Consider the following 25,558-nt stretch of genomic DNA (forward strand, 5'->3'; position numbering starts at 1 on the left):
AGGTTGTAAGATGCCCTGCAACTATGCTGTTCTCCAGTACTGGGTTCTCTAATCAGTTCACCCTCCTTCTTTTACCTTTCAGAGTTTTACTTTGGTTGCCTCTTGCATTATCTCCAGAGTTTACAGTTTTATTTAGCAGGAGTGGGTGGGAGGAGGAACCAGAAATAATAAATTATGCTACCTTCACCAGACTTCAGCTTCACCTGAGTGTGCAAAATTTTGTAAAATAGAATATCATAAACTCTTATCAACCTGTAAAAAATTTTTTAAAACATCTTCAATATCATGATTCTGATGTTTAAATATTTCATTTATTATAAAAATAACAATATATGCTTTATAGATTTATTTATTATAGTTATATCTTTTTTTTTTTTTTTTTTAAGAGACAAGGTTTTGCTTTATCACCCAGGCTGGAGTTCAGTGGCACTATCATAGCTCACTGTAACCTCAAACTTCCGGGCTCAAGCAATATTCTTGTCTCAGCCTCCTGAGTAGCTAGGACCAATAAGTGCATGCCATGATGCCCAGGAATTTATTTATTTTTGTAGAGACAGAGTCTCTCTCTGTTTCACAGACTGGAACTTCTGGGCTCAAGCAATCCTCCTGCCTCAGCCTCCAAAAGTACTGGGATTATGCCACCACACCTGGCCTATAATTATATAATTTAATGTGACTATTTTACTTAACTGTTTATTTCCAGCAATCATTCCAGAACAGCCACAAATAGTGACTACTTAACAAACGGTTCTTAAATAATTAAATTATAATTTGTATTCTTTATAAATGGCATGGAAGTTTAGCTAACTTGCCCAAAATTATATAACTTATTGATGAAACTAAGGATTAATATTAAATACTTTTTTTTGGTAGACACCACATCTATTGCATCTAAGATACCGTACGCAAGTTCTCTTAGTACTTGTTGTTGCCTCTATTTTATTTCTAGTCTTTGGATATCTCATAGTGACGTTAGAATTACAACTAGTTTTAGTAAGTATTATTTAGTTATCCTGAGAGGTTTGTTAAATAATAATAATTTTATAAAGCCTCTGTAGTCAGTAATCAGCTTCTTACCAATGATAATACTTTTGTCTGAGATTAATATCAATGCTTTTCAGTGCAGCCGAATAAAACTAATCTCCATTATAGAATCCACAGCTGGCCTGATGGAACTGTAATAACAAAAGTAATTGGTATTTTTTGATGTCTGATGCAAATTATAATTTGTCTCCTGTGTACAGAAAAAAAAGTGTGTCTTGTATGGTAAATAATTAAACTTGATAATGATAAAGTTATATTTTTCCATGTCTTAAAGGAGATGACTATTTTATACTTACAGTTGATGTAAACATAATAATGTATTTATTATAATCTTGAATAATGTAACTTTTATTATATATGAATAGAAGGCAATTACAATTTGAAATTAAATTATCAGACTAGGAAAGAAAAATTATGGTTTTTTATTTGCTATCTCAGGTTATGATGAAGATTCTCTATTTGATGGTCTTGAATTCAAGGATGAGGAGGGCTAATGATAGAAAACTTAGGACAAATGAAAACGTATATTTTACTTTCATTTTGCGAATTTTACTATAAGCATATAAAATATTAGGTTAGCCAGTTTGCATTTATTTGGTGAGAGCCAAACTTTAATGTACTATTTATTATCATTTTCATAAATCTAAATTTAGCTCATCTTTAAGATTGATAATTAAGACATATCTGCCCTCATTAATAGCAATGTATGTTTAATTGTTCATATTACCTAAAGTCATACTGAGAAGTTTTATCTTTTTAAATGTCAAATTTTGGCTAATGTTATCAGGATATTAAATATGATATTTCAAAGGAGTATTCTCATGGATAATTCCAGAATCTGTGACATCAAAATTGCTGATTATAACATTAATAAATAATATGGGAAAGGTATAGCAAAATATTTAAATTTTTACAATTTTAAGTTGTATAATATGTGTAAATGCTATTTTTTCTGGTAACTTTGGTTAAAAAAACAGTTATACTGCCTTTGACGTTTCTGTTAACTGAATACATTCCTTTTTGTGGGCATTGGATATCCATCTATTTTGAAAGAATTCAGGAGAAAAAAAGTAATTTCTTAAGAGATAGTCTGGCATACTGGAAAGAACATATGTTTGATGTTGGATGAAAGGGCTCAAGCACTGGATCGAATAGTTATTTACCAGCCCATAACCTCGAGCAAATAATTTAGCCTCACTGTAGCCTCAGTTTCCTCATTTGTTATAGGAAAAGTAAAATTCCCAATTCACAAGATGGTTTGGAGGATTACAGATATCATAACGATCAACTCCTAAACATTGCCTGATAAATAATAGATGCTTAGAAAATTGTCTTCAGTATCTATTTATGTATTCCATTATTTGGGTATTATGGGCATATTTTCCACTTTGATAAGCTTACTAAAGTATGTGTCAGCTTGTCCACTGGCTAGGTGATTCAGAGCATGACTTTCTAATGGAAATGAATCACACAAGAGCTCATTTTATGATTTTCATAGGTTGACCACATCATAAGTTAGATTTGTACAAGTAGTTAGATCAAACTGCTTGATGATGCAAGCATTGTGTTAGGGTGATACAGAAGAGACAGGTCAGCTTCTGCATGAATCAGCACACTTTATATGTGTAACAAGACTTTCACAAACCGGAAGAAGAATATTGCTTTAAAGTGATGTGTCTAGATTGGAAAAAGAAGAAATGGGAACATATGTTCTATTGAATTTTCATTAATTTAGTGTAAGTAGAATTGGCACTACTAGAGAAAGTCTTCATATGCTACAGTAGTTTAAAAAAGAGAAATACAGAAACAGGGATTATATAATTTCTACTTTAATCCTTATTCTGCCATGTTTTGTTCGTTGGTTGGAGACTTGGCTTCTCTTATGGGAGGTGCTTAAGAGTGTGAACTTTCTAGTAATATTACATGGCTTCAAATACTGGTGCCAACCTTTGATCTTGGACACGTTACTTAACCTCTCTGTGTCCCAATTTTTTAACATATAAAGTGGAAATAAACAACAGTACCTACTTTATTGGATTCTTTGGGTTACTAAATTAGCTAGTAAATGCCTGGCATATAACAAAAATGATAAATGTAAGCTATTTTTTTTAGTTAGGATTCAGGGTAGAAATGTAAATTTGAGTAATTATCTGGTGATTACATTTAGCCATTGCATTACATTTCTCTTTAGCCTTCCACTATACTTGTACAAAAGCAATGGGTACCTAGTACAATGGTTGGCATACATGAAGTGTCTTAATGGTTGGTTTTAGATGAATGGAAGCAGAAAGCTTAGAATTATCATGGGAATGTCATATTTAGTTTTGAAATTCTTACTGAGCTGAAGCATTCTTAACGTATCTTTGTGGGTTTTTGATAAATTTTCCGCATCTTTATAGTAAGTTAATATTGTCTCAAGTTTTTAAACCTTAAGCTTCTTAAGTATACTTTAAATTTCCAAGAAATTTAATTAGAAAGTAGTGGAAAATTTCTTACTCTAATCTTTTCTAGCTGAGTTTTTCATTTTCATTTAAGTTCAAGACCTGTCATGTTTTGTAGCTGGTAAACATGAAAAGAAAGTGGCTAAAGAGACTTACCATTAGTTGAGATAGTTTTACTATTTTTACATTAAAGCAGACCATTTAAAAATTTATATATTTGAAATCTATCAGAAATTGAAACTAAGTATCTTTTCAAGTATAGGTGAAAACTTTTCATTGGTGTAGTTTACATTTAGATCAGAAGCAGCTCATTGAACTGAAATCTCATCTAACATGCCAAAACATTTGATTCAGATTATTTACAAACATAAAATAATGCTGATGATTTAGCTTTCTCCAAGCTATACTTATGCATGTAACATTTCAGCTAATTTTGACTGATTTTAATATACATTTTAAAATAATGTTCTTAAACTCTTAAATGTAAAAAGTACGAATGTTCTTTTACTCATAATACTGTGGAGAACTTTTTCAATTTTTAATTTTTGTGGCTACATAGTAGATGTGTGTGTGTTTATATGTGTGTATATATGAAGTACATGAGATTATTTGATACAGGCATGTAATGTGTAATAATCCCATTAGGGTAAATGGGGTATCCATTACCTCAAACGTTTAGCCTTTGTGTTATAAACAATCTACTTATACCCTTTTTTTAAATGTACAACTGAATTATTATTTACTATAGTCAACCTGTTGTGCTATCAAATGCTAGTTCTTACTCATCCTTTCTAACTACTGTTTTGACCCATTAACTATCCCCATTTCCTCTTCACCCCTTGAATACCCTTTGTAGCCTCGGATAACCACCCTTCTATTCTCCATCTCCATGAGTTCAATTATTTTAATTTTTAGCTCCCACAAATAAGTGAGAACATGCAAAATTTGTCTTTCTGTGGCTGGCTTATTTTATTTAACATAATGATCTCCAGTTCCATCCTTGTTGCAAATAACAGATTCTCATTCTTTATTCTGATGGAATAGTACTCCATTGTGTAGATGTACCATGTTTTCTTTTTCCATTCATTTGTTGATGGGTGCTTAGGTCGCTTCCAAATCGTGGCTATTGTAAACAGTGCTGCAACAAACACAAGAGTGCAGATATCTCTTTAAAATGCTGGAATACTGAAATTTCCTTTCTTTTGGTTACCTAGGAGTGGGATTGCTGGATCATATGGTAGCTCTATTTTTATTTTTTGTGAAATCTCTAGACTGTTCTCCCTAGTGGTTGTACAATTTATATTCCCACCAACAATGTACGAGGATGCCCTTTTTAGAGAACTTATTTTATAGAAGCCCCAATATATGGATACATACACTCATACACAGACACACGCACACAAACACACAGATTCTTACTGGAACATTATCTCTAACAGCAAAACTGGAAACAATGTAAGTGCCCATCAGTAATGGGAGTAGTTTTACTCAAACTTTGGAATCTTATAGTGTGTTATATATTATTTCATTAGTTAGAGCCATGATATATTGATAAATGAGAAAATTATGTTACATGGCAATTTTATTTTTGTCATAACCTCAGAAGCATCAGCTATTTGCATATATGTATAAGAACAGGGAGAAAAGTGTGGAAGGGAATGGTAGCTAAGAGGAGCTGAGTTTGGAGTTTCACTCTGTTGCCCAAGCTGGAGTGCAATGGCATGATCTTGGCTCACCACAACCTCTGCATCCTGGATTCAAGCGATTCTCCTGTGTCAGCCTCCTGAGTAGCTGGGATTATAGGGATGCACGACCATGTGCAGCTAATTTTGTGTTTTTAGTAGAGACTGGGTTTCTCCATGTTGGTAAGGCTGGTGTTGAACTCCTGACCTTGGGTGATCCACCCACCTTGGTCTCCCAAAGTGCTGGGATTACAGGTGTAAGCCACTGCACCCAGCCTTATACTACATTCTTTAACATGTTCACATGAGTATCTTTTATTTTATATTTTATATATTTTAAATGTAATTTATTCTACTTACATATTTTATGTTTTTTAGTTAACAAAGTAAACAGTCTGCTACATTGATCATTCTTCAAGTGGGAACATAAGAACAGGAGGAACATGAGCCATCCTTGTAACCATCTGGACTAAGAATTAGCCTCTGAAGGAATGTCAGATTTAGGCTAGCCACCATCAGTGACCAGTCTGTGTAAAACATACCTGTTCAATCAAGGTCCCAGCAGGAAACAGATGATGCTGTCAAATTACAATAATTTAAGAGCTGGAGCCAGGTGTGGTGTAGGAGAACCTCAAGGAGTTTTTCATGGACCACAAGCCACCAACAGCACAGCTGTTGCCACCCTAGGCACAAAGAGACAAGGAGAGGTGGAGGATATCAGAACCCAGAAAGAGAAAAAGTCATGTTGTAAAGAACCTTGATTAGAACGATGAACTTCTTTCAAGGGACATAGCCCACTCACAGTAAGCCTACAGGAAATGAACCAGGGAAGAAAATGTTGAATGCATTCTAATCTCTCCCATCGTCTGCCAGGGCTCCCCACTGACTGAACCCATGTAAAGGCAGATGTTAAGGGAGGTCCTTTTGATGTCAAGTACCTATGTCAGCAGCCTTGGGCAGAGAACAGGGGCATGTATAGAGAATGGGTTTGGAGGAATAAACAGGAGCTATCTGACATAAAATAGCCAACATTTGTTTTTGAGTTTTTTTGAGACAGAGTTTCATTCTTGTCGCCCAGGCTGGAGTGCAGTGGTGTGATCTCGGCTCACTGCAACCCCACTTCCTGGGTTCAAAGAATTCTCGTGCCTCAGCTTCCCAAGTAGCTGGGATTACAGGCATGCATCACCACACCCAGCTAATTTTTTTGTATTTTTAATAGAGATGGGGTTTCACTATGTTGGCCAGGCTGGTCTTGAACTCCTGACCTTAGGTGATCCATCTACCTTGGCCTCCAAAGTGCTGGGATTACAGGTGTGAGACACTGTGCCTGGCCCCAACTTTTTTTTGAATTAAATAATCAAAATAACCCAGAAGAGGAAAACGTAGTTATAATATTCAAAATATTGGCATCCATTTACTTTATGGACTTACAGAATTATTTTTTAATTGGCCTAAGCCCAAAGACAGAATTTTTAAAAAATCCGAAGATGGCCTTGTTCCTCACCCTCTTCTGTGCTTAAGTCCTAAGTTCTTCCTTAAGCAGTGAACATCTCAGAGTAGGCACAGAAAACTAGACCCACGAAGTGCCAGACTTTGGGCTTGGTCTGAAATAGTGGAGGTTTTTTGTTACATCCTGGCATGGTTGCAAGGAATGACACCGTAAATCAGTTCATGAAATGGGAAGCTCACATTTACTGACCTGTGGCATGTGCCAGGCTCCATGGTATACATTCATGTAAGTTACCACTTTTACTCCTCTCAGCAAACCTGTACTTTGACCATAATTGTATTGTACCAAATTACTGTTTAAGAAACAGAAAATCCACGAGTTTAACCTGGAGTTTAGGGAACTTTCTCAAGGTCAATGATAGAGCCTGGAATTGGACCTAGATCTGCTTGGCTACATCCCGGCACAGCCTCACTTGGCTGCAAAATTGTAAAGGAGTCATGATCTATTATTGGAGGTCTCTCACTTGTGCCAGAAATATGCCTTTCCCTTTCCCCTCTCTCTCATTCTCTTCTCTTCCATTCATTCCCTTAGTTACATATTTAACAAATATTTGTTCAGTACCTGCTCTGTGCCAAGAATCATGCATTGTACCATTGATACCAATGAACATGGCCTCTGCCTTCATGGATTTTACAGCTTAATAAGAATTCTCAGGGGAATTATCCTATGCATTTTCACTAGCCCCAAGTCCTTTTCATTTGAGGTCATCTGCATCTCAGTCTTCCCATGTCTTTATTAAGACTGAGAATTAATTTTTGGCTGATTTCTTTAAATAAAAGTATAAAATAAACCTTTAAAAAATCTTACTTGCTATTTCACTATTTTAGAGAATTGAGGATGCTATAATATTATAAGAAAAATGAAATACAGGTACTAGGTAAGATAATATTTCTGCTTTCTGGTTTTATTGAAACAAATCAGCCATCTCCACAAAAAGTGTCAATATATGGGTACATGTTGAGGCTTATGTTTTAATCAGGCTAAAAGCATAATCATATTCTCTCAAAAAAGCACATCTTTCATTTCTTAAATTGAAAATTGGTTTGTATTTATTCAAAACCTTTCTTGTTGAAGACAAGTTAAAACTGCTGTTCAAGTGTCTCATATAATTATAACCATAAAACTAGTAAACATTTGAACTAATTTTTTCCCTATTTAGATATGCTTATTCACTCTTTGGCAAGCCCCAGATTGGGTTACTCAAGTAATCCCATTTTTGTAACTGAGCCAGTATCATCATTATCAAAATTACAATTGATCTACAGTTTAGTGTGATAAAGGATGACTGGTATGTAGCACATTCTGATTTCTCTCATTTTGCATTAGATCCATTGCATAATGGAACTCTAGGAATTGCCTGCTAATGCTTTACTTCACCTTTTAACAATTAAGTTTGGTGATCTTGGGTAGAGTAACATTCAGTAGACTCTATGCATATTGTTTTCTATAACCGTCTTTGGATGTAATTTTGGGGAGTGGGAGGGCTGGAATACACACACAGAAACACATACACATATTTGTAATTTGTTAAGAGGGAGTTATTATTAAACATCTAAATTGACACTATCTTATGGTGGGTTCTTCTGGATCTGAACCTAGACAAGTGAGTTAACAACATCTTTGATCCTCTTTAGCTTTTACTTTTGTAAAATGAAGGGGTTGGATCAAATAAGGGTGGGAGGTTGTTTGTTTGTTTGTTTTTAGCTTTTGGTGTTTTTTTTGTTTTTTTTGCTCATGCTGCAGTATTCCTAGAAGTCACTGAGCACCTAGTGAGGCAAACAAGAAGCAGCTCTAGCTCCTTCCTTGTACTTCAACAACAGTAGTTCTGTTTTGTTTTGTTAATCATCCCAATTAAGACTTCCAATTTCTGATGCCTTTTCACCCATTTATCAGTAGTAGGGGTCATTGTATTTTGTATTCTGTTTTTGGCTTCATAGTGAGTGACAGCTTGTACAAACAACACAGATACTGGAATAATCAATCTTTTCTTCAATGTCTGTAATAACATGAACTGTAAAGTATTAATCATGTGTTTATGCCTGGTTTCTACATGAGAATCAGTTAAGCCTATTCTTAATTTCTCTCTTTGTCAGCTTCAAAGCAGGAAATTACATTGTTGCCCCAAACCTCTGGAATTCTGTTGATTTTGTTTAAGAGGTGCAAATCTAGTAAAGCCTCAACAGTGGCCTGTTGCCAGACTGATAGCTGTATTTGTCAGCGTAGATTGTATTTCCACAGCTGTCTGGTGAGATGGTTGCTTCCTATATAAAGTGGTTCTAGAGTCATGCACGTGCTTGGGATTTTAATTTATCAGATTTTTTAGTACTTCCTACTTAGAGCTTCAAACTATCGGGACTATAATGTGTGCCATTCTGAAAGGTGGTATTTCAGCTTTTTAGCTTTGGGGAGAACATGTTGTGAATGAAATTGGTGTTTTAAGTAGAGCTCCTGGGGAAGTTTTTGCCCAGTCCTTTTGATATCCCATGTGCTCCATTGTAATAAGAAAGCAGAATAAATAAACTAAACTAGGTGGTCAGGATTCTCTTAGGATGAAAAGAAGTATAATTTCCTTTATAATGATGAAAAGCAAACAAAAACCCTGCACAAATTGTTTTAATCAATGTTTAAAGACTAGTTTCCCAGACTCTTGTGTGTTTAACAGATAGTCTTGGGTGCGGTAGAAATGGAGTGGAAAAACAAACAATTACTGTGTAGATAATAAAAATTACTGGGCAGAAAGAAAAAAAAAGTATTTGAAACACTGTTTTTTTTTGAGCTGGAGTCTCACTGTGTTGCCCAGGCTGGAGTGCAGTGGCGCAGCCTCGGCTCACTGCTGCCTCCACCGCCCGGGTTCAAGCAATTCTTCTGCCTCAGCCTCCTGGCTCATGATTGATGTGAGTTACCTCTCCCAGCATTTTTTCATTTGTATTTTGAGAAAAACATGTATTAATGTGGTATTGACAACTGCCATGATCATTTTTCATTTAGGCTAATTATCCCAAGAAAGGGGTTCCTGTATCGTATTCATTTTTTGTTTTAATACTTTAATAGTGGATATTTATAGCTATAGAAATTTGATACTTTTAATTGAAAAATTTAAAACTAGGTTCAAATGAAAGAAAAAAATTCTCATAAATTTAAAAAAGTAACCATTTTTTTAGGTTATTGGAAATCAATTCTCCATATTTGACACTATGAAATTAGCTTCAGATAACCATTTTCTTCATTTTGTGTTCATGTTGTTTTCACTTTATAAACAGTAAAACTCCATCTCCTTGCGTGAACTTATTTTAGGGGGAAGAAAAAGTACAATACACAAATTCATTATCTTGTAATAGCTCATTTTAGTTTTACATTGAATCAGTCTTTGAGACAATAACTCTAACTTGATTTTTACTTCCTTCCACTGGTAATAAAGGAGACATTTTATTTCAGGGAAATATGAATTAAAATAGTCTTGTTTCATAAGCATGCTCAGAGAAGAGATTTTTAAATCTTATTTTAGAAACAGTGGCATCATCTTCATGAACTTCAAGTTTTCCTCTTTCCTTTTCTTCTTTTCCTTTCTGTGTGAAACTCTAGGATTAATAGGAAGCATGTCCAGAATTCCCTCTAGGAATAAATTTAGATAGGGACATAAATATATTTTATGCATTCTTTCTAAGCATTTCCAAATAAGCTTTAAGAGTTTCTTAAGTAATCTTTGATTTTATAGAAAGAAAAATGGTCAAAGTTTGCTTTCTTCAGATACTTTGGTAAACAAATACCTCTTGTATTAATGAAGAAATTGACTGAATCTACCAATTATCTCACTATTAGAAAGCATGTCTTGAAAATTTATTAGATGCAGGCCAAACCATTAAACTCAGATCTTGCCTTTAAGAAGCTTTCAATTAATTGGGATATACCTCAATTTATTGGATATAATGAAATAGAAACTAAATGATAATTATTAACTTTTGACACACAAAATCATTTCACTTCTGTAAAATAGAAGTAACATGAATCCAACTGACCAATGAACGTTAGATAACCAGTTATTGGAGTGCTTTGTGGAGGGAAAGTGCTACTAGAAATAATGAAGTTTCATCTTTACTTGCATATTTTTATATCACTTTTACTGAAGAAAATTGCCTTGACATTTTTGCTAATAAATTCAAATTTTTTGTTATTTTTTAAATAATAGAAATGTATAAAATAGACAAATTTGATGGATTCCTTGGAAAAATCATTATTGCATTTATAGTTATTGGAACTTCTTTGAATATGATTAAGCAGATTAAATCAAGATTAAATTAAGATTCTATTACATGGATGGTAATACATATGGGATTACCTTAAAACTGATATGTGCTATGTAGAATGCCACAATTTTGTAAAGTAGTTCTATAGTGAAGTTAAAATATTACTGGATATGCTTATGTAAAATACATGAGCACACATTTGACATAAACTAACTTGATGATTGGCCAGAACTAGAATTCCAATTCCTACACCTACCCATCCACCCACATCTATTGGACAAGTGCCTGGTTAAACAGATGGGCCTTGGGCTGTGCTCTCAAAACAGGCAACCTCCACCTTTATTGAGCAAAACATTGGATGAAAATAGACTATATTGTCTTATTGTGCTACTGAGCGTGATAATTTAAGTGAAGAGCTCCTATTTATTATTGTTGTTGGTTGTTAAAAATATCTTTTTCCTTATGAATGAATATGTGAAAATTGGAGGACAACAGATGGAGTCCCAGGGAACTGGAGAACCTATAGATAGGGAGGTAGTTCTCAGTCAAATATAAAAATAAAAAATCAGCAGGAGTGTGAAATTTCATGTGGTTTTATAAATGCATGTAGCTAAGATTTTAGAAAATGTTTGGTTTAGCCTACAGACATGGGTTGATCATGAAATTTCTCTTTTCCACTAAAGGGTGTGAGACCAAGTGGAATTCTCAACGTCTTTCCTCAGGCCCCTTCAACAAGTTACCACTTCAAAAGCTACAAAGCTGGATTCAGGGCAGGACCTTAAGTTTTGGCTACTGTCTGTGTAAATACCACACACTTAACAGACCTGAGTGATAGGGCAGTGGATGACTTTATGACATCAGAAGTGAGTTTTGTTTATGGTCCATTAATGACATTGCTTCTTGGACCATGTTTGTGACAAAAGCGCTGAGGGCAATTAGCAAGAGCAACAGTTAGTCCCTGTGTTTACAAAGAAGTGGAGCTTGGTTGCTACCTACTTTCCTTGTATTACTGCTGGGCTATTTTATAGGGGCATGAAATAATTCCTGTGATACTTAAGAACTCTATGGATTAAAACTCAGTGTAGTGTATATTGAATTATGCTTTCTGGTTATTGTATTTGGATAAATTTATGCGTAAGGTTGTTTAATACTTCAGCAGAAACCTGCAGTGGAATTTCCTGAATATTTGACCTTTTCAAAGAAATCCAAATGGAATTGTTTTATACTTATTTAGCTCCTATAAATGTGTGTGCTGGGTTAATGAATAAATAGGTAAGAAATAGCACAGCATTGTTTAACATTTCTTTCTTTCCTCAAAATAAAAAGTTAATAGAAAACATAGTAAATTGTTATTATTTAGGAGTTATTTCTTACTGCAAAATGTTTTGTGATAGTTTTGTTCTATTGTATTTAACTTAATTTAAATTACCATAATACTTTTTTGTTACATTGTCCTTTGAAATCATTGAAATTGGCTAAATAATATTGTTCTATTCTACTTGATAAAATGGAGAACTCAGAAGATTAATTTAGATACAGAACTGAGAATAAAACAATCTCAATATGTGCTTAATTTTATTAGAAGGAAATATATTATAAAAGCCATTTGAAGAGAAAAAAGATAAAAATAGTAAAATATTTTAACTTTCATACTGTCATAAAATAGTAATACAGCCCATCTTTAAATAAAAGTAAATATTTTGTGTTTATGAATGTATATGAGACATATGATCATTATCAGCTTAATCTTGAACTACTCTGATATGCTATATTTCTTATACATATTATTTAATGTCTCTTGTGTTTTGTTTTAAACAGCAAATGCCAGTCTTCTTGGAGGAGGGGGTGGTAAGTACTTGAACATCACTTAACATAAAATACATTTTTATTACTATACCAACTACAAGATATTTAGTAAGTTCTGTGACACTTAAAAGAAAATTAATTTTGTTGTAGTCATCAACCATAAAAATGATAATCTTCCAAAAATAATTTATAATATAAATACCTTGGTTTGCTTAAATGTTATTTTAATTGATTTCAAGATATATACAGTAACTTTTCTTCTTGTCAGACTTTGTATTTCTACTTTTGGCTATAAGCTATGTGAACATACACGCAATACATGTGTATACATAGTATTACATATACATAGTAATAGTACAGAGTGACTTTTAATATGAATTCTCAAACATTTGGAGGCTGTGGTTTCTTTTTCCACTATAATGACTTTCTTTTGCTTTTCATGACTTTGTAGCCTGAGAGCTTAATATATCAGCCACTTACTTTGAAAAATAAAAAAGAAATTACTGTTGACACTTTGCTCTTTCTTTCTGCTCACAGGAGAAAGAGAAGGAGATCAAAGTGAGATGAGGGAGACAGAGATTACTGTACTGGGAATTTTTTTGATACTAAAATCTTGTTAACTATTTGTATTTTTATTTCTAGGTTAGAAAGATGAAAGCTTTCATAGTCCCAGTATATATAATATAGTAGGGGAGAAAAAAGTATACAATTAGAACAGAGTCCTTTTCATATAAGGCCAAGATGGACATAACTAGGTTTGTTTTCTCTTTCCCTCTCACTCTGTTTCTTCCCTCCTCTCTTGCTCTTTTTTCTTACACATAGTTGAAATAGGATTCTGCAGAGCCTTAGGCTTCCATCAGGAGGTTTCGTTGTATTTTCACTTGGAAATTAAACATTTAACCTTTGTTTCTTTGTAAGAACAATTATTTTTAAAAAACAGAATCTTGGAAATAAGAAAAATAGAAAAGGGTTTGAACTAGAAAGTGCTCTTCATATTCTCACATGTCAGTCCATGTTCTATACCAGAGTGTCATGAAAAGAGTATAGAATTTGAAATTGGACTTACTGTGTGAAGACCATGAAAGCATTAATATCCACAAGCCTCAGTTACCTAATCTTTAAAGTATGGGGATAATATTAACTATCTAAAGTGTTGATTGGGAGAATTAAAAAGTATCTGCTAAGTAACGGAATAGTGGAAGATTCATCATGTCTACTTCTTTTCTTTTTTCCTAAGTTATTTTAGAAAACACAAATTTGTAGGATGTTTCATTGTACTGGTTATTGTATTTGGGGGAATTAGAAGGGAAAATTTTCCTTAGGAGTTGAATTTCCAGTAATTTCTTCTCTCTGTCTCTTATGTGAAGAAAACATTCTTAAGATAAATTGTCCATAGTGCTGATTTTCTTACAAGATATATTAATATTTTATGAAACCTCACAAAAACTGTAAATAGCATAGAAAAAAGTTAAAATTGAGTCTATGTAAACATAGTCATCAAGTAAAAACAAATTAGGTAGACAATTCAGTTATTACTTTTGAGTATTTCGAAAAATTGACTATATTAGTTAAAATCACTTTAGCTGCTATAACAGAAAAAGTAAAAAACATTAAAATCCAAAATAACAGTACTTTAAAGGCGCTAGAAATGTATTTCTGTCTCATGTTAAAATAGTCTAGATACATGCTGGAATGATTGTATGGTGCTTCTGTGGTGTCATCAGAGACTCAGCTCTCACTTTTCTGTTCTTTCCTATTGCATGGCTTCCATACTAAGATGACCTCAGGGTGCAGAATGGCTGCTGGACCTCTAGCCATCATAAATATGGTACAGGTCAGAAGTAGGAAAGGCAAAACATGAAAAAATGTGGGCTTCCACACACGAGTCAGTTTTCTTTAAGCAGATTTCCCTGGAAATATTTATATCTAGCATGTAATCTTTTACGATATTTATTCCTAGCATGTAATCTTTTATTCCAAGAAGCAATACACTCATCAGAAAAAAAAATACTGTTGTGTTTACTAAGGAGGAAGGGGAGAGTGGAGGTTGAAGAACACAATGTAATGTACCTGCCATGGTAGTTACCTTCTATATTGTCAAACCGCTTTCTTTAAATATATATATGTATACTTGGTGTGTGTAGAATTAACTCTAGTAATTAGGCTCGTATTGTTCTTTGATTTCTCTCTCCTCTCTGAGAAGATTTATGAATTTTTAGCAATGATAAAACATTCAGGAATAGGCCAACTCAGTTTTCTATTTCGTTAAAGTCTTTACTTTAATGTCTTCCTCTAGATGGTTGATTTTGTTCAATTTGTCATGATTTATAATTTTTGAATAATAAAATTAGCAACTCAGCATCATCCTAAAGATAAACTACAAGTATTTAAGATGGTTGTAATTTCTTTCATTAAAGTAGGTCATTGACAGGTTTAAATTTATTTATGCACTTCTGGAGATGTCAAGATTGCTCTAAAATACATGTCTGATTTTTGGAAAGCTGCATTTAAAAATTAAATTTAAGGAATATTTTTAGCCTTCTCTGAGCTTATTTTTGACCTTCTGATTCTATGATAAATCTTTTTAATCCTCTCAGTGATATTTGTAAAGTAATAGCTAGTAATCATCCAATAAGGAGCAATTGAATCGATGTAATTCTCTTGGATTTAATCAACAATTCCTTTTTTCAACATGAATTAATATCCCTTCAAAGGTACCTGAAAAGAATAATGTTTTAATTGACTAAACAATTTGATAAGAATATTTGACACCACATACAAAAATTATAATGGGACCTAAGTGCCATTCTTTAGGTCCTCAGGAGGGCTTCCCCCAAATTCTGTATAAGTAGTACTTGATTGTGAAATGCAGACAAAATTGTTGTATGCAAAATTGTATTAGCCATAAAATTTTAGCATTTTTTTGTTCTTTTCTGAGTGCTTACCACCAATAAGACAGATCCCCTGAAAGACTTAAAAAATGGTCACATGTCATCCTCTCAGTACTGATTTTAAAGTGAGAGATTTACTTTACATTGATGCGAATTTTCATCTTTGAGCTAGAAATTAATCTTTCTATGAAAGTATTGTCACTGACTGCAGTTCATTGTAATGAGCATAGATGATGTGATTATTTTACTCTGTCATTTCAGTTAAAATTTTGTAAGTTTTACCAATTTATTTGGTAAAATTAATCATTTCTGTTTATATTTTCTAGATAGGTTAAGGGCAGAGACAGATATGTACTAATTTCTTAAGTTAATATAGACTGGTCTATAGTGACCAAATTGTATGTTTCAGGAAGCATTTACATGAATGTTAAAAACCTTTGAATGTTAAAAATCTGTTAATTTTTTAATGAACTTTCCATTATTATTACCAACAGTATCCTGTATATTATTTTACCTGTTCTTATTTTAATAGCTGAGAGAAACTTCTTCAGGGTTGCAGGGCTTATAGGGCAAAGTTGGAATGAGAAGAAAGTGTTCTTGACTGCCACTCTAGGGCTCCTTGCCCTGACACTGTGGTTTTTAATATGCCTCTGCTGCAGGTGGGTAACAAGTGGGTAACTCTGTTTACACCAGGAAAAGAGCAACAGTGGGTAACTCTGTTTACACCAGGAAAAATAAATAAGAGGGCAGGAAAACATACAGTTAAGATATGGATGTTGCATTCCTTGGCTTATTTTCACAAGTTTCAAGATCTATTGATAGCTTGAAAGTGAATACAATGGCACTGTCTTACAGTACTCTTGGATTGCTGCCCAGATTCATATACTTTTTTGTGCATTTGAGATTCAGTCTTAGAAGACATTGCATTTTAGATTCATGCTCACCCATCTGTAATAAGAATGTTGTACATGCACAATGTCTTATGATGCTGGTACTTTTGGAATATATAGTAAAATATAAGTCATTGTAGCCAGTCTTAAATTATATAAAGAAGTAGAATTAGAAAGAAAAATCAGAACTAAAGAACTAATGCCTCACTTCCTTTTGGATCATTACATAATAGGAACAACATTTACAATCTCTTGCTTTAGATAGTATCTTTTCTTTTTCATTGACATAATAGTTAACACAAAGCCAGAACCTGCTGATAGAACCCAAGCAGGATATTGTTTATGGGATGTGCTTCTTCTTCCAGTCTGTCAGAGCACCTGAGGGATAATGCTAAACATTTTAAGTGATGGTTCCTGACAGGGTGGTGACTTACTGCCTTTTGTACACATAGCTTTATGACTGCCATTTGAATCATGTATACATATACACATAGATAAAATAAACATATACATTTGTATCAATATTGTAATTTGATACCTTATTCCTGAGTTGATTCTGTGGCAAGTTTATAGATAAGTACTATTATCTAATAAGCAAGTGCTGTTATCTATGCAGTCAGCCCAGCTGCAATGCATGCAAAGCCATTTGTCCAATGTGAGAACAGAGGGCACATTATGAGCCTCCCCACCTCTGATGGCTTCCTGCTCTCCTTCTGCCCCTTAGAGTAGGCCCCAAGATGGACAAGGTTCAGTGCCTGTGTTAGTAGCTGCTCCTCTAATCTCCTTCCTTTCTTATTTGGACAGTTCTACTTGCAAAGAGGATTCATAATGCTTGCCTGTTAGTATTGTAAGCAGTTAGTGTGACGTACCAAAATGCATGCTTGAAAAAGAGTAAAATTATAACTTGGGTGATAGGTGCACCAAAATCTCAGACTTCGCGATTCCACAATTCATCCATGTAACCACAAAACACTTGTACCCCAAAAGCTATTGAAATTTTTTAAAAAAGGAAGAAAAAAAAGAGGAGTGAAGTCACAAACCATGTGCTGTTATATAATGGTATTTGTGCATCTCCATACACCCATCATCTGTTTCTAAACATAGACACACATATGTGTACACACTCACTCAGCAAAGATTGAGTTACTATTGTGTGTCAGCATTGATTATTGATTGGGCAATAAATACCACCTTTTCCCTGTGGCCAGTCATGGTCCCTGCTCAGCTGAATTGTTAGAGCAATTATAGTTGTCTACATTCTTTTGGATGTTCCAAGGATTCTGCTGGCATAGTCTTTTGAGTTAAAATGATGCTTTAGCATTAATCAAATGGGCATTGGATGCCTTCTTTAAAAGGCGGAAGAGATATCTTGAAAACAACTCTTTTCATAAAAGATCTGAGTTGCTACCCAAAATTCCTAACACGAAGAGATATGTGTTTAAAGGGCTTTTTGAATGTGTTTAAGAAGGAACAATTTCATAAATTTTGTCTTAAACATTCGCAAGCAGAGTGGAGTGCCCTCTCACCCTCCCTCCACATACACAGCAGTTTTCCCAGCACATTACTCCAGCACTCAAAATCCCCCAGTGATTCTGTTTCACTCTTGTTAAACCTCCAGATGTGGCCAGGCTTGAGGCATGCTGGGAGGAATCTAGGATAGCAGTCAGCAGTGAAGGACTGAGGCAGTTCACAGAGGGTAGAGTGTTGGGGGTTGCTCCTCAGGAGAGTCAGTCAAGCATGGCCAGTAGTGAGTTCGCCAGCTGGCCTGTGCTCAGCAGGGGAGGGGCCCCAGCCAGGGGCCTGGGGAACGGGAACAGCAACAGCCTCTCAGTCCCGAGAGAGAGCAGCATGGCAGGAGAAACTCAGGGGCTCTGGCCTTTGTACTCTGGCAGAGAGCTGAGCTGCAGGAAAGGATGTGATGCTAAGCCACAGAAAATAAGGTTTAAATCTTATTTAAACTGGGCCAGGTACAGTGGCTCATGTTTATGATTTCAGCACTTTGGGAGGCAAGGATAGGAGGATTATTGGAGCCCTGGAGTTTGAGACCAGCTTGGGCAACATAGTGACACCTCATCTCTACAAAAAATAAAGAGAATTAGCCAGGCAAGGCTGTGCATACCTGTGGTCCCAGGTACTTGGAAGGCTGAAGAGGGAGGTCTGCTTGAGCTCTGGAGATTGAAGCTGAAGTGAGCCATGATCACACCACTGCACTCCAGCCTGGACATCAGAGTGAGACCCTGTCTCTTTAAAAAAAAAAAAAAAAAGAATCTTGACTGCCATAGGTGGGATTGATCCTGGGCACTGTGGGTGGTTAAGCCTGCTAAAGAAGGCTAGGAGGCCTGGATGTGAGGAACAGGGAAGGGGCTTAGGGACCAGGAGCCAGGTCAGGTCTGACAACATTCAGTTACACACTGAGCCAACCTGCCTTTGCCCTCCCTTTTTCCTCCCTTCCCATCTTCCCTCCTCTCTCCCTCCTTTCCTTCTTTACTTTTCTCTTTCCTTTCTCTCTTTCCCTCCATCTTTCCTTCTTTTCTTTTTGTCTTTCTCAGTCAACAGCAATTACTGATTACTTCTTGTATACTAGCCTTGAAATCAATGTAGGTAAGATTCTTAGAACTAAGTGCAGCCAGAGGCATAAGTATTTATTTATACATCAATATCTTAAGAACTAAATAGGTTCTTCATGCAGGGAAGATGAAATGGATCAAAGGAAGTCAACAGCTTGTAGTGATTAGGGAAGGCTTCCCAGAAGAGGTGACACTGGAGCAGTCTTGAGTGATGAGTAGTAGTTTTCAGGAAGTAGAAGGCCGCGATCTATTCAGATGTATTTCCTACTCTTCGCTGTAGAGATCTTGCTCTGCCATCTCCTCACTGTTCTGCCATCATATTATCCAGGACTTGGTTAAGCAGCTTCCTTTGACAGTCCTGGCATGCCACTTATAATGGAGTGAAAAGTGTTAGGTCAGAACTGGAGAAAGGAACTCTGGTGCTGGTGATGTGGGTAGCAAACCTCCATCAGAGCAACCTGGGCAAAGTCTGGTGGTCATCGCCAGTGGAAGCTCCTCCCTGCTTTACTTTCTCTTCTGATTACGTCACCTGCCTCTCAGTCTAGGGACCATCTCTGCAGCTGCTGACTCCAGTTGGATTTCTAGTATGTGTTTTCTTCATTCCACATGAGCTTGTCTAGTTTTTGTTCTTAAAAGTTTAACTTAGCCCTGGTTGCTTTAATCTTGCCTGCTGTTTGTCATTAAGCCTTCCAGATGCTCTTCCTAGTGGAGAAAGGTGGGGTGGGGAGGGTTCAAAATCCAAGCCATGCATCTGCTTTGAACTCTCTTATTGTAATGGCAATTCCAAGGACATAATTTGTTGATTACACATCTAACTTTGGTTACTGTGATCCCTTCATTCTAAATCTAAATTTCAAAGTTATTCATTACGGTTACCACACATGCTCCCACTTCTAAGTGAAGCTCCTCACCAAAGATCCTTGTTGAAAGGGCAATACTATGCAAATTAAATGTTCCTTCTCATTGTAGCCACACCTGAACCTAGAAGTGTATATTTCCCAATTAAGACATAAACTTCCTGAGAGCTGGTAATTTCATATTCATCTTTATAACCCTGGCTCGTTCTATCACATATAGTAGGTGCTTTGAGTTATTACTGTCTCTCATCCTGGATTCTCAACAGGTTTATATAGTTCAGTTTTGACCAGTTTACTTTGGAAAGTTAATCTCTTTATCTCTAAGTCAATTCTAAATGAAAAACAAAAAAATCCACACTTCAGAAATGCTTATTGCAGGAAACCTGAGGATTATATTCATATTTATACAGTAATTATTTATATCATTGTATTATCTTTTATTTTTAAAAAGCTCTTATAGCCAAGATCTCATAATTTTCTTTAAATGCATTTTCTTTAAATGGGCAATAAAGAGAACAATATGTAATTGAATATGTGGGGAAATAAAATACAAATAATTTACATTCTGTAGATCACGTGGAAAGAGGGAAAGCCTATTGTTTCATTCATGTTTTACCATATTGAGGGAATTTAACCAATTATATCATTCTCTTTGTGATAGTTGGATTTTAATTTATTAATAATTTGTCTTTTACATACCAGAAATAACTTATCGTTGATGTCATTTATTACTAATATGTACGCTAGTGTTATCCTACAATGCATTTCTATTTTTGTTTAGCTTCAGTAAGGTTTAACTAAAGAAAAATTGTGTTGGTGCTCTTAACTGGATACTCTTTTAAGATCACTTGTTTTAACTTTGCTTTTGATTTTTAGGGTTTGTATTTTAAAAATTATTTTTATAATTGGTATCTATTATTTATATGGGTATGGTTCTTTCATAATTAACTTTTAAAAAATAGAGGTTTAGTCATTCTTCCAGAAAATGCTGAGATTAGTAAATCTCAAGGATACTAATTAAAGTTTGTAAAGAAAAAAAAATAAAAATAAGGGAAGCCCTCTTTTCAGATGTGGAAATACCTTGGTAAAAATTCTAGGCTCTTATAAGCCCTCTCACTGTGTTTGGCTAGCTAAATGACACCTAAATGCTTGGCAGTTCAGATAATATCTACAAACAATATGTTAAAGTTAGGAAGTACTCTATCAGGTGCCAGGATATGTCTAGATATCTTCCTAATTATATAGTAGCTACAGTATAATGCTTGTGTAGCTTATCTACTTGTGTTAAAGCTAAAATCTTTCTAAAACTATAAAAATGAGACGTTTATTGAGATCCTGATTTAAATATCTCTCATCCCCAAAGAGTCTCTCTGAACATGACTTGCTGGTACACAGTAGGAAACAAATTTCAAGCAAAATACTGCAGGTCAAGCCTATTATGTTTTATGAAACCTGAAGGAATCACTAGGCTATATTCTGTCAGTTTATGGCAGAGAATTTTTGTTTTTTTTACTAGATCTGATGTAGCTCCATAGTAATGCAAGGAGGGGCAATGTCTTTGGGAGTCACTTCTATAATATTTTTAGTTTTGGCACTGTTAAGAATCCTCTTGTTCATTTACCCCTCAAATTGAAGATACTGTAGGGATGAATGAATCTGGCCAGTTGCTGATGGCAAGAAGTTCAGGATCTCCAGGGTTCAGTCACAGCACCTCGGGTTCAGTCACCTCAGGTTACGTGATCTCTTATTGCTGCAGCTCTGTCTTTGGCCAAAGTCATTAATTTTTTTAATGAGTTAGGAAAAATTTATTATTTTGTGTACCAGTTTCCTCTTCTTAAATGATGGTTATAATGATATCAAACTATCTTACAGGCATGGAATAACTAATTGCCCACTGCAAAATGTTTTTCAGCTACAGAGTGTTAAATAAATGGTTATTACTCCAGTTGTCATTATTATTATCATTATAGTGTAAACCTGAAAGATGAAAGGTGCCAGATAATTGCAAGATATGGTGATGGTATATCCAAATAAAGGGGAATAACTTGAATTGTTGGATGACACAAATCCAGATATCTGTGTGTAGTAGAAGAGAGTTTCTTTTACAGGAAGATAATATAGATAGCTGTACTTTAATTAACCCCTCAAAAATCGGAGGATTTTACATATAAATATAGATAGAGGAATATTCTAACAGCAGTTCATTTCATCTGTAGGTATAGTGGTCATTGTAAAGAAGCTTTCTTTCAAATATTTAAATACCCAGAGTCAAAAATAATTATATACCGAGTATGAGGAATTCCAGCTTCATGCAACATTACCAGTCTAGGAGAAGGTGAGCTTAACACAGTCCTCAGGAGAGGACACGTGATGAAGTTATCTCTTAAGGTATATGAAGGGAAACCAGAACAGTAGCATTTTTCTATTCAGGCACAAACTTGGCACTGGGGAGCAACAGGGGATCCCACAGAAGAGAGTTAATGGCCCACCTAATGTGTATGTCCAGCAGGCAGCCAGGCCTGGGAAAAGAAGCAGGGAAAGAAAAACCTAGCAGAAGCATAGAGGACACAAGGGAAGAGCGGTGCTGCAACCTGGAAGGTGGCAGAAAAGACCAGGTGTCCTCATGGGGGCACCTGACCTTGAGTTTCAATGACAGCAGGAGAGACCTAGTCTGGAGCCCTCTGAGTATCCAGACCCCAGGTCTGAAAGGGTGACCCAAGTCAGACTAGCTCAGAGGTCTAGGCTGCTAGAGAACCTGAGTCTCCAAAACTGGCTTTGGGAGTAGAGCTGAATGGAACTTATGCATGGGGAGAATGGGTGGAGTCAGCCACGAACAACTGGGAGAGAGACACAAGAAGTCTAAGGAGTGTACAATATTGGGATGTTGTCTAGGAGAAGATGAGCAGGAAGTGATGTCTCAGGAGCTGTAGTTAAGATACTCTCTCAGCTTTTGACCCATGGTTATTTCTGACCAATAAAAAGCTCTCAGAAATAGCTGTGAGGGGTACAAAGCCCTCACTAGGCTAAAAATCCACTAACTCTCTAACTTCCTGGAAGCTAAACACACCAAAGGCCTTATGCTTACAAATGTGGTATGATGTTCACGCCTGCAGGGTCAGCTTTGCAGGACATAGAACCTTTACAAAGCTCCGGGTTTCATTTCTAAGATGATTGGAAAAAGCATAATTCACTAGTCAGATTTTGTTAAACAAGGAATAATTCTACATCTCCATTACTGCAAAAGCCCTGCTCTGTCATTAGATTATCTCTACTTAGCAATCTTCTAGCAGGCCCCTCTGCATGCTCTGGTTGGTTGGGACTGCCCTCACCTTGCTGTGTCTCCGTCAAAGTCAGCACATTTTCGTAGGTAACTGTCTCTTCTCTCAGATTACAGATTCCACAATGACATGGACTATGTCTATTTTGTTCACTGAATCCTCAGAATCTTGTAGAAAATTTGACATGTAATAGACACTTGTCAACTAGCTGTTAAACAGATGACTAAAGAAATGATGGTAATAAATAACCTTTGTGGGGTGCTGCTCTGTGCCAGGCACTGTGTAAGAATGGCACATACATTATGTTAATTATCTCAATATTCTGAGTAGATAGGTATTACTATTATTCTGATTTTACAGTTGGAAGATCAAAAGCTCAGTGAGGTTAGAGTGAATAAAATATTGCGCAGACCCAGTATTTTAACTAAGACTCTCCAACTCCAAATCCCCCTCTTTTAATCATTGCACTGTAAGTTCATGAGTTCAAATTAACTTAGAATTAATTATGTGGATAAGGAGTATATCCGTCGATTTATGTGTCTCTAAACCCTCCTATTCTGATTTTTTTTCTAGGCAACAGATTTTATTCTTTGAATTTCCAACTCATCTTTATTTCTAATTCTCATCCTCTGGAAATAGCTTTACCCCTCAGAGTTATGTTGCTGGGAATACAAGAATTAGTAGTGCTAAGCTAGGAATTTCTAGGCTTTTCTCTCCTTCTTTCTCAGTCTGAATATGCTACAGTACCTGTTCTTTAACCTTCATTCTGATAAAACAGTATTTTCAATAAATAGAATTTTTGAGGATTTTGTTATTTTTTAAATAACAGAAATAACCTATAAAGTTGAAGTCCTCTTTGAATTCTCGATTTCATTTTTCTTTTACACAGATGATTATTATCATTCATTTGATGTCCAACTTTTTATTCGTCATAGTTCTTTATGCATACATATCTACAAATACTCCAGGCAGTATTGTTTTAAAATTTTGCGTAAATATATTATGGCCATTCTAAAGTTTGTTTTTATTTTATTTTAATATTTTGCTAAGCATTGTTTAAAAATGTATTCATGTAGATATAGAAACCACCAATTATAAAATGATTAACGATACTTTTGGTTTTATAATGGCTTGATGCCTATAAAATTCAGTTCCATTTTTAAAAAGTAGCTTTTAGGAACATATGTACCAGTTATATGAGAATATATCTTCATAGTCCTGGTACAGCAAGTCTTTCTAATGACGATGATAAAAGTGGGAAGATTTGAAGTATGTACAGCATATGGTTTTGGGAGGCAGCAGCAGCACTAAGTCTCAACTCCCACCAGTTTAGATGTGCCAGGGTAGTATATCTGGATAATATTTAGGTTGGTGCTCTTAAATCTGTCTAGTGTTTCTTTGCCTATATCAAGGAATACCTGTTTTTGGCCTAAAAAAATGTATGCCAATCTTTATACCCAAGAGTTCAAATGATATGCCAAAGGTTTTAAAAAATAATACAAGATAACTTTGATAAAACACCTAAAAAGTTTTATATTTGTCTCTTTTCCCTTTAACAGGGAGAAGAACTCTAACTGCAAGTATTATCTTAAATATGCTCTGAATTAATGGTTCTAAAATTTAAATGTGCATCGAAATTGCTTGGAGGGCTTGTTAAAACACAGATTATTGGGCCATATGCCCAGAATTTCTGTTTTAGTAAGTCTGAGGTGAAGTCCATGAATTTGCATTCTTAAAAAGCTCCCTTTTAATCTGACCTTGCCAATCTGGGGACCACACTTTAGGAATTACTGCTCTAAATAAAAGCGAATAAAGAGGGGACTTTATGTTATGGCAGAGTGAGGCGATTGGTAAATCCTCTCTCCAAAAAAAATCAGCTAGAAGGCTGGACAAAAAGTCCCAAGCAAAACGAAATCATAACCATTTTAGTGCTCTTAACATCTAAATAGAATGTAACAATCTGAGAAGGATTTATGCTTCAAAACCTGCTGAACTTCATATTTGGAATCTATGGGATCCTTTTTCCCACCTCTGCTCTTTCCATTTGGTTGTGTGGAGAATCTGCAAGATTGGGAGTGTTGGGGGTTGAGCAGGTTGTGCCTCTGTAGGCAAACAAGACTCATGTTTGACTCATGGACTTCAAGTCATGGGTGATTACTATGCCTTGAAGAGTTGTCAGTGAAAGTGATGATCTTGGCCAACTAAGGCCCTAACGCCCGAAGCTGTGGTTGTGGCTGGGACCAAATATTTCTGGCGAGCGCTGAGCACATGCATAGTGGAGACCGTAGATACCCTAAGATTTTTATATACTCCCGACCAACCCTGAGGCTGTACACATGCGCACAGGA

At 35.3% G+C, this 25,558-nt stretch overlaps 1 protein-coding gene across 2 annotated transcripts in view; it reads left to right on the top strand.

The window, feature by feature from the left end:
- Positions 1–25,558, top strand: part of MACROD2 (mono-ADP ribosylhydrolase 2) — a 2,030,631-nt gene that overhangs the window by 486,776 nt on the left and 1,518,297 nt on the right. For both annotated transcript variants that reach the window (XM_032248219.1, XM_032248220.1), the window contains exon 4: positions 12,740–12,769. In XM_032248219.1, the coding sequence (XP_032104110.1) occupies positions 12,740–12,769 (30 nt within the window). The remainder of the gene's footprint in view (positions 1–12,739; positions 12,770–25,558) is intronic.

Source organism: Sapajus apella, unplaced genomic scaffold, assembly GCF_009761245.1.
Source record: "Sapajus apella isolate SASKATOON/1434 unplaced genomic scaffold, GSC_monkey_1.0 scaffold65, whole genome shotgun sequence".
Taxonomy (NCBI): domain Eukaryota; kingdom Metazoa; phylum Chordata; class Mammalia; order Primates; family Cebidae; genus Sapajus; species Sapajus apella.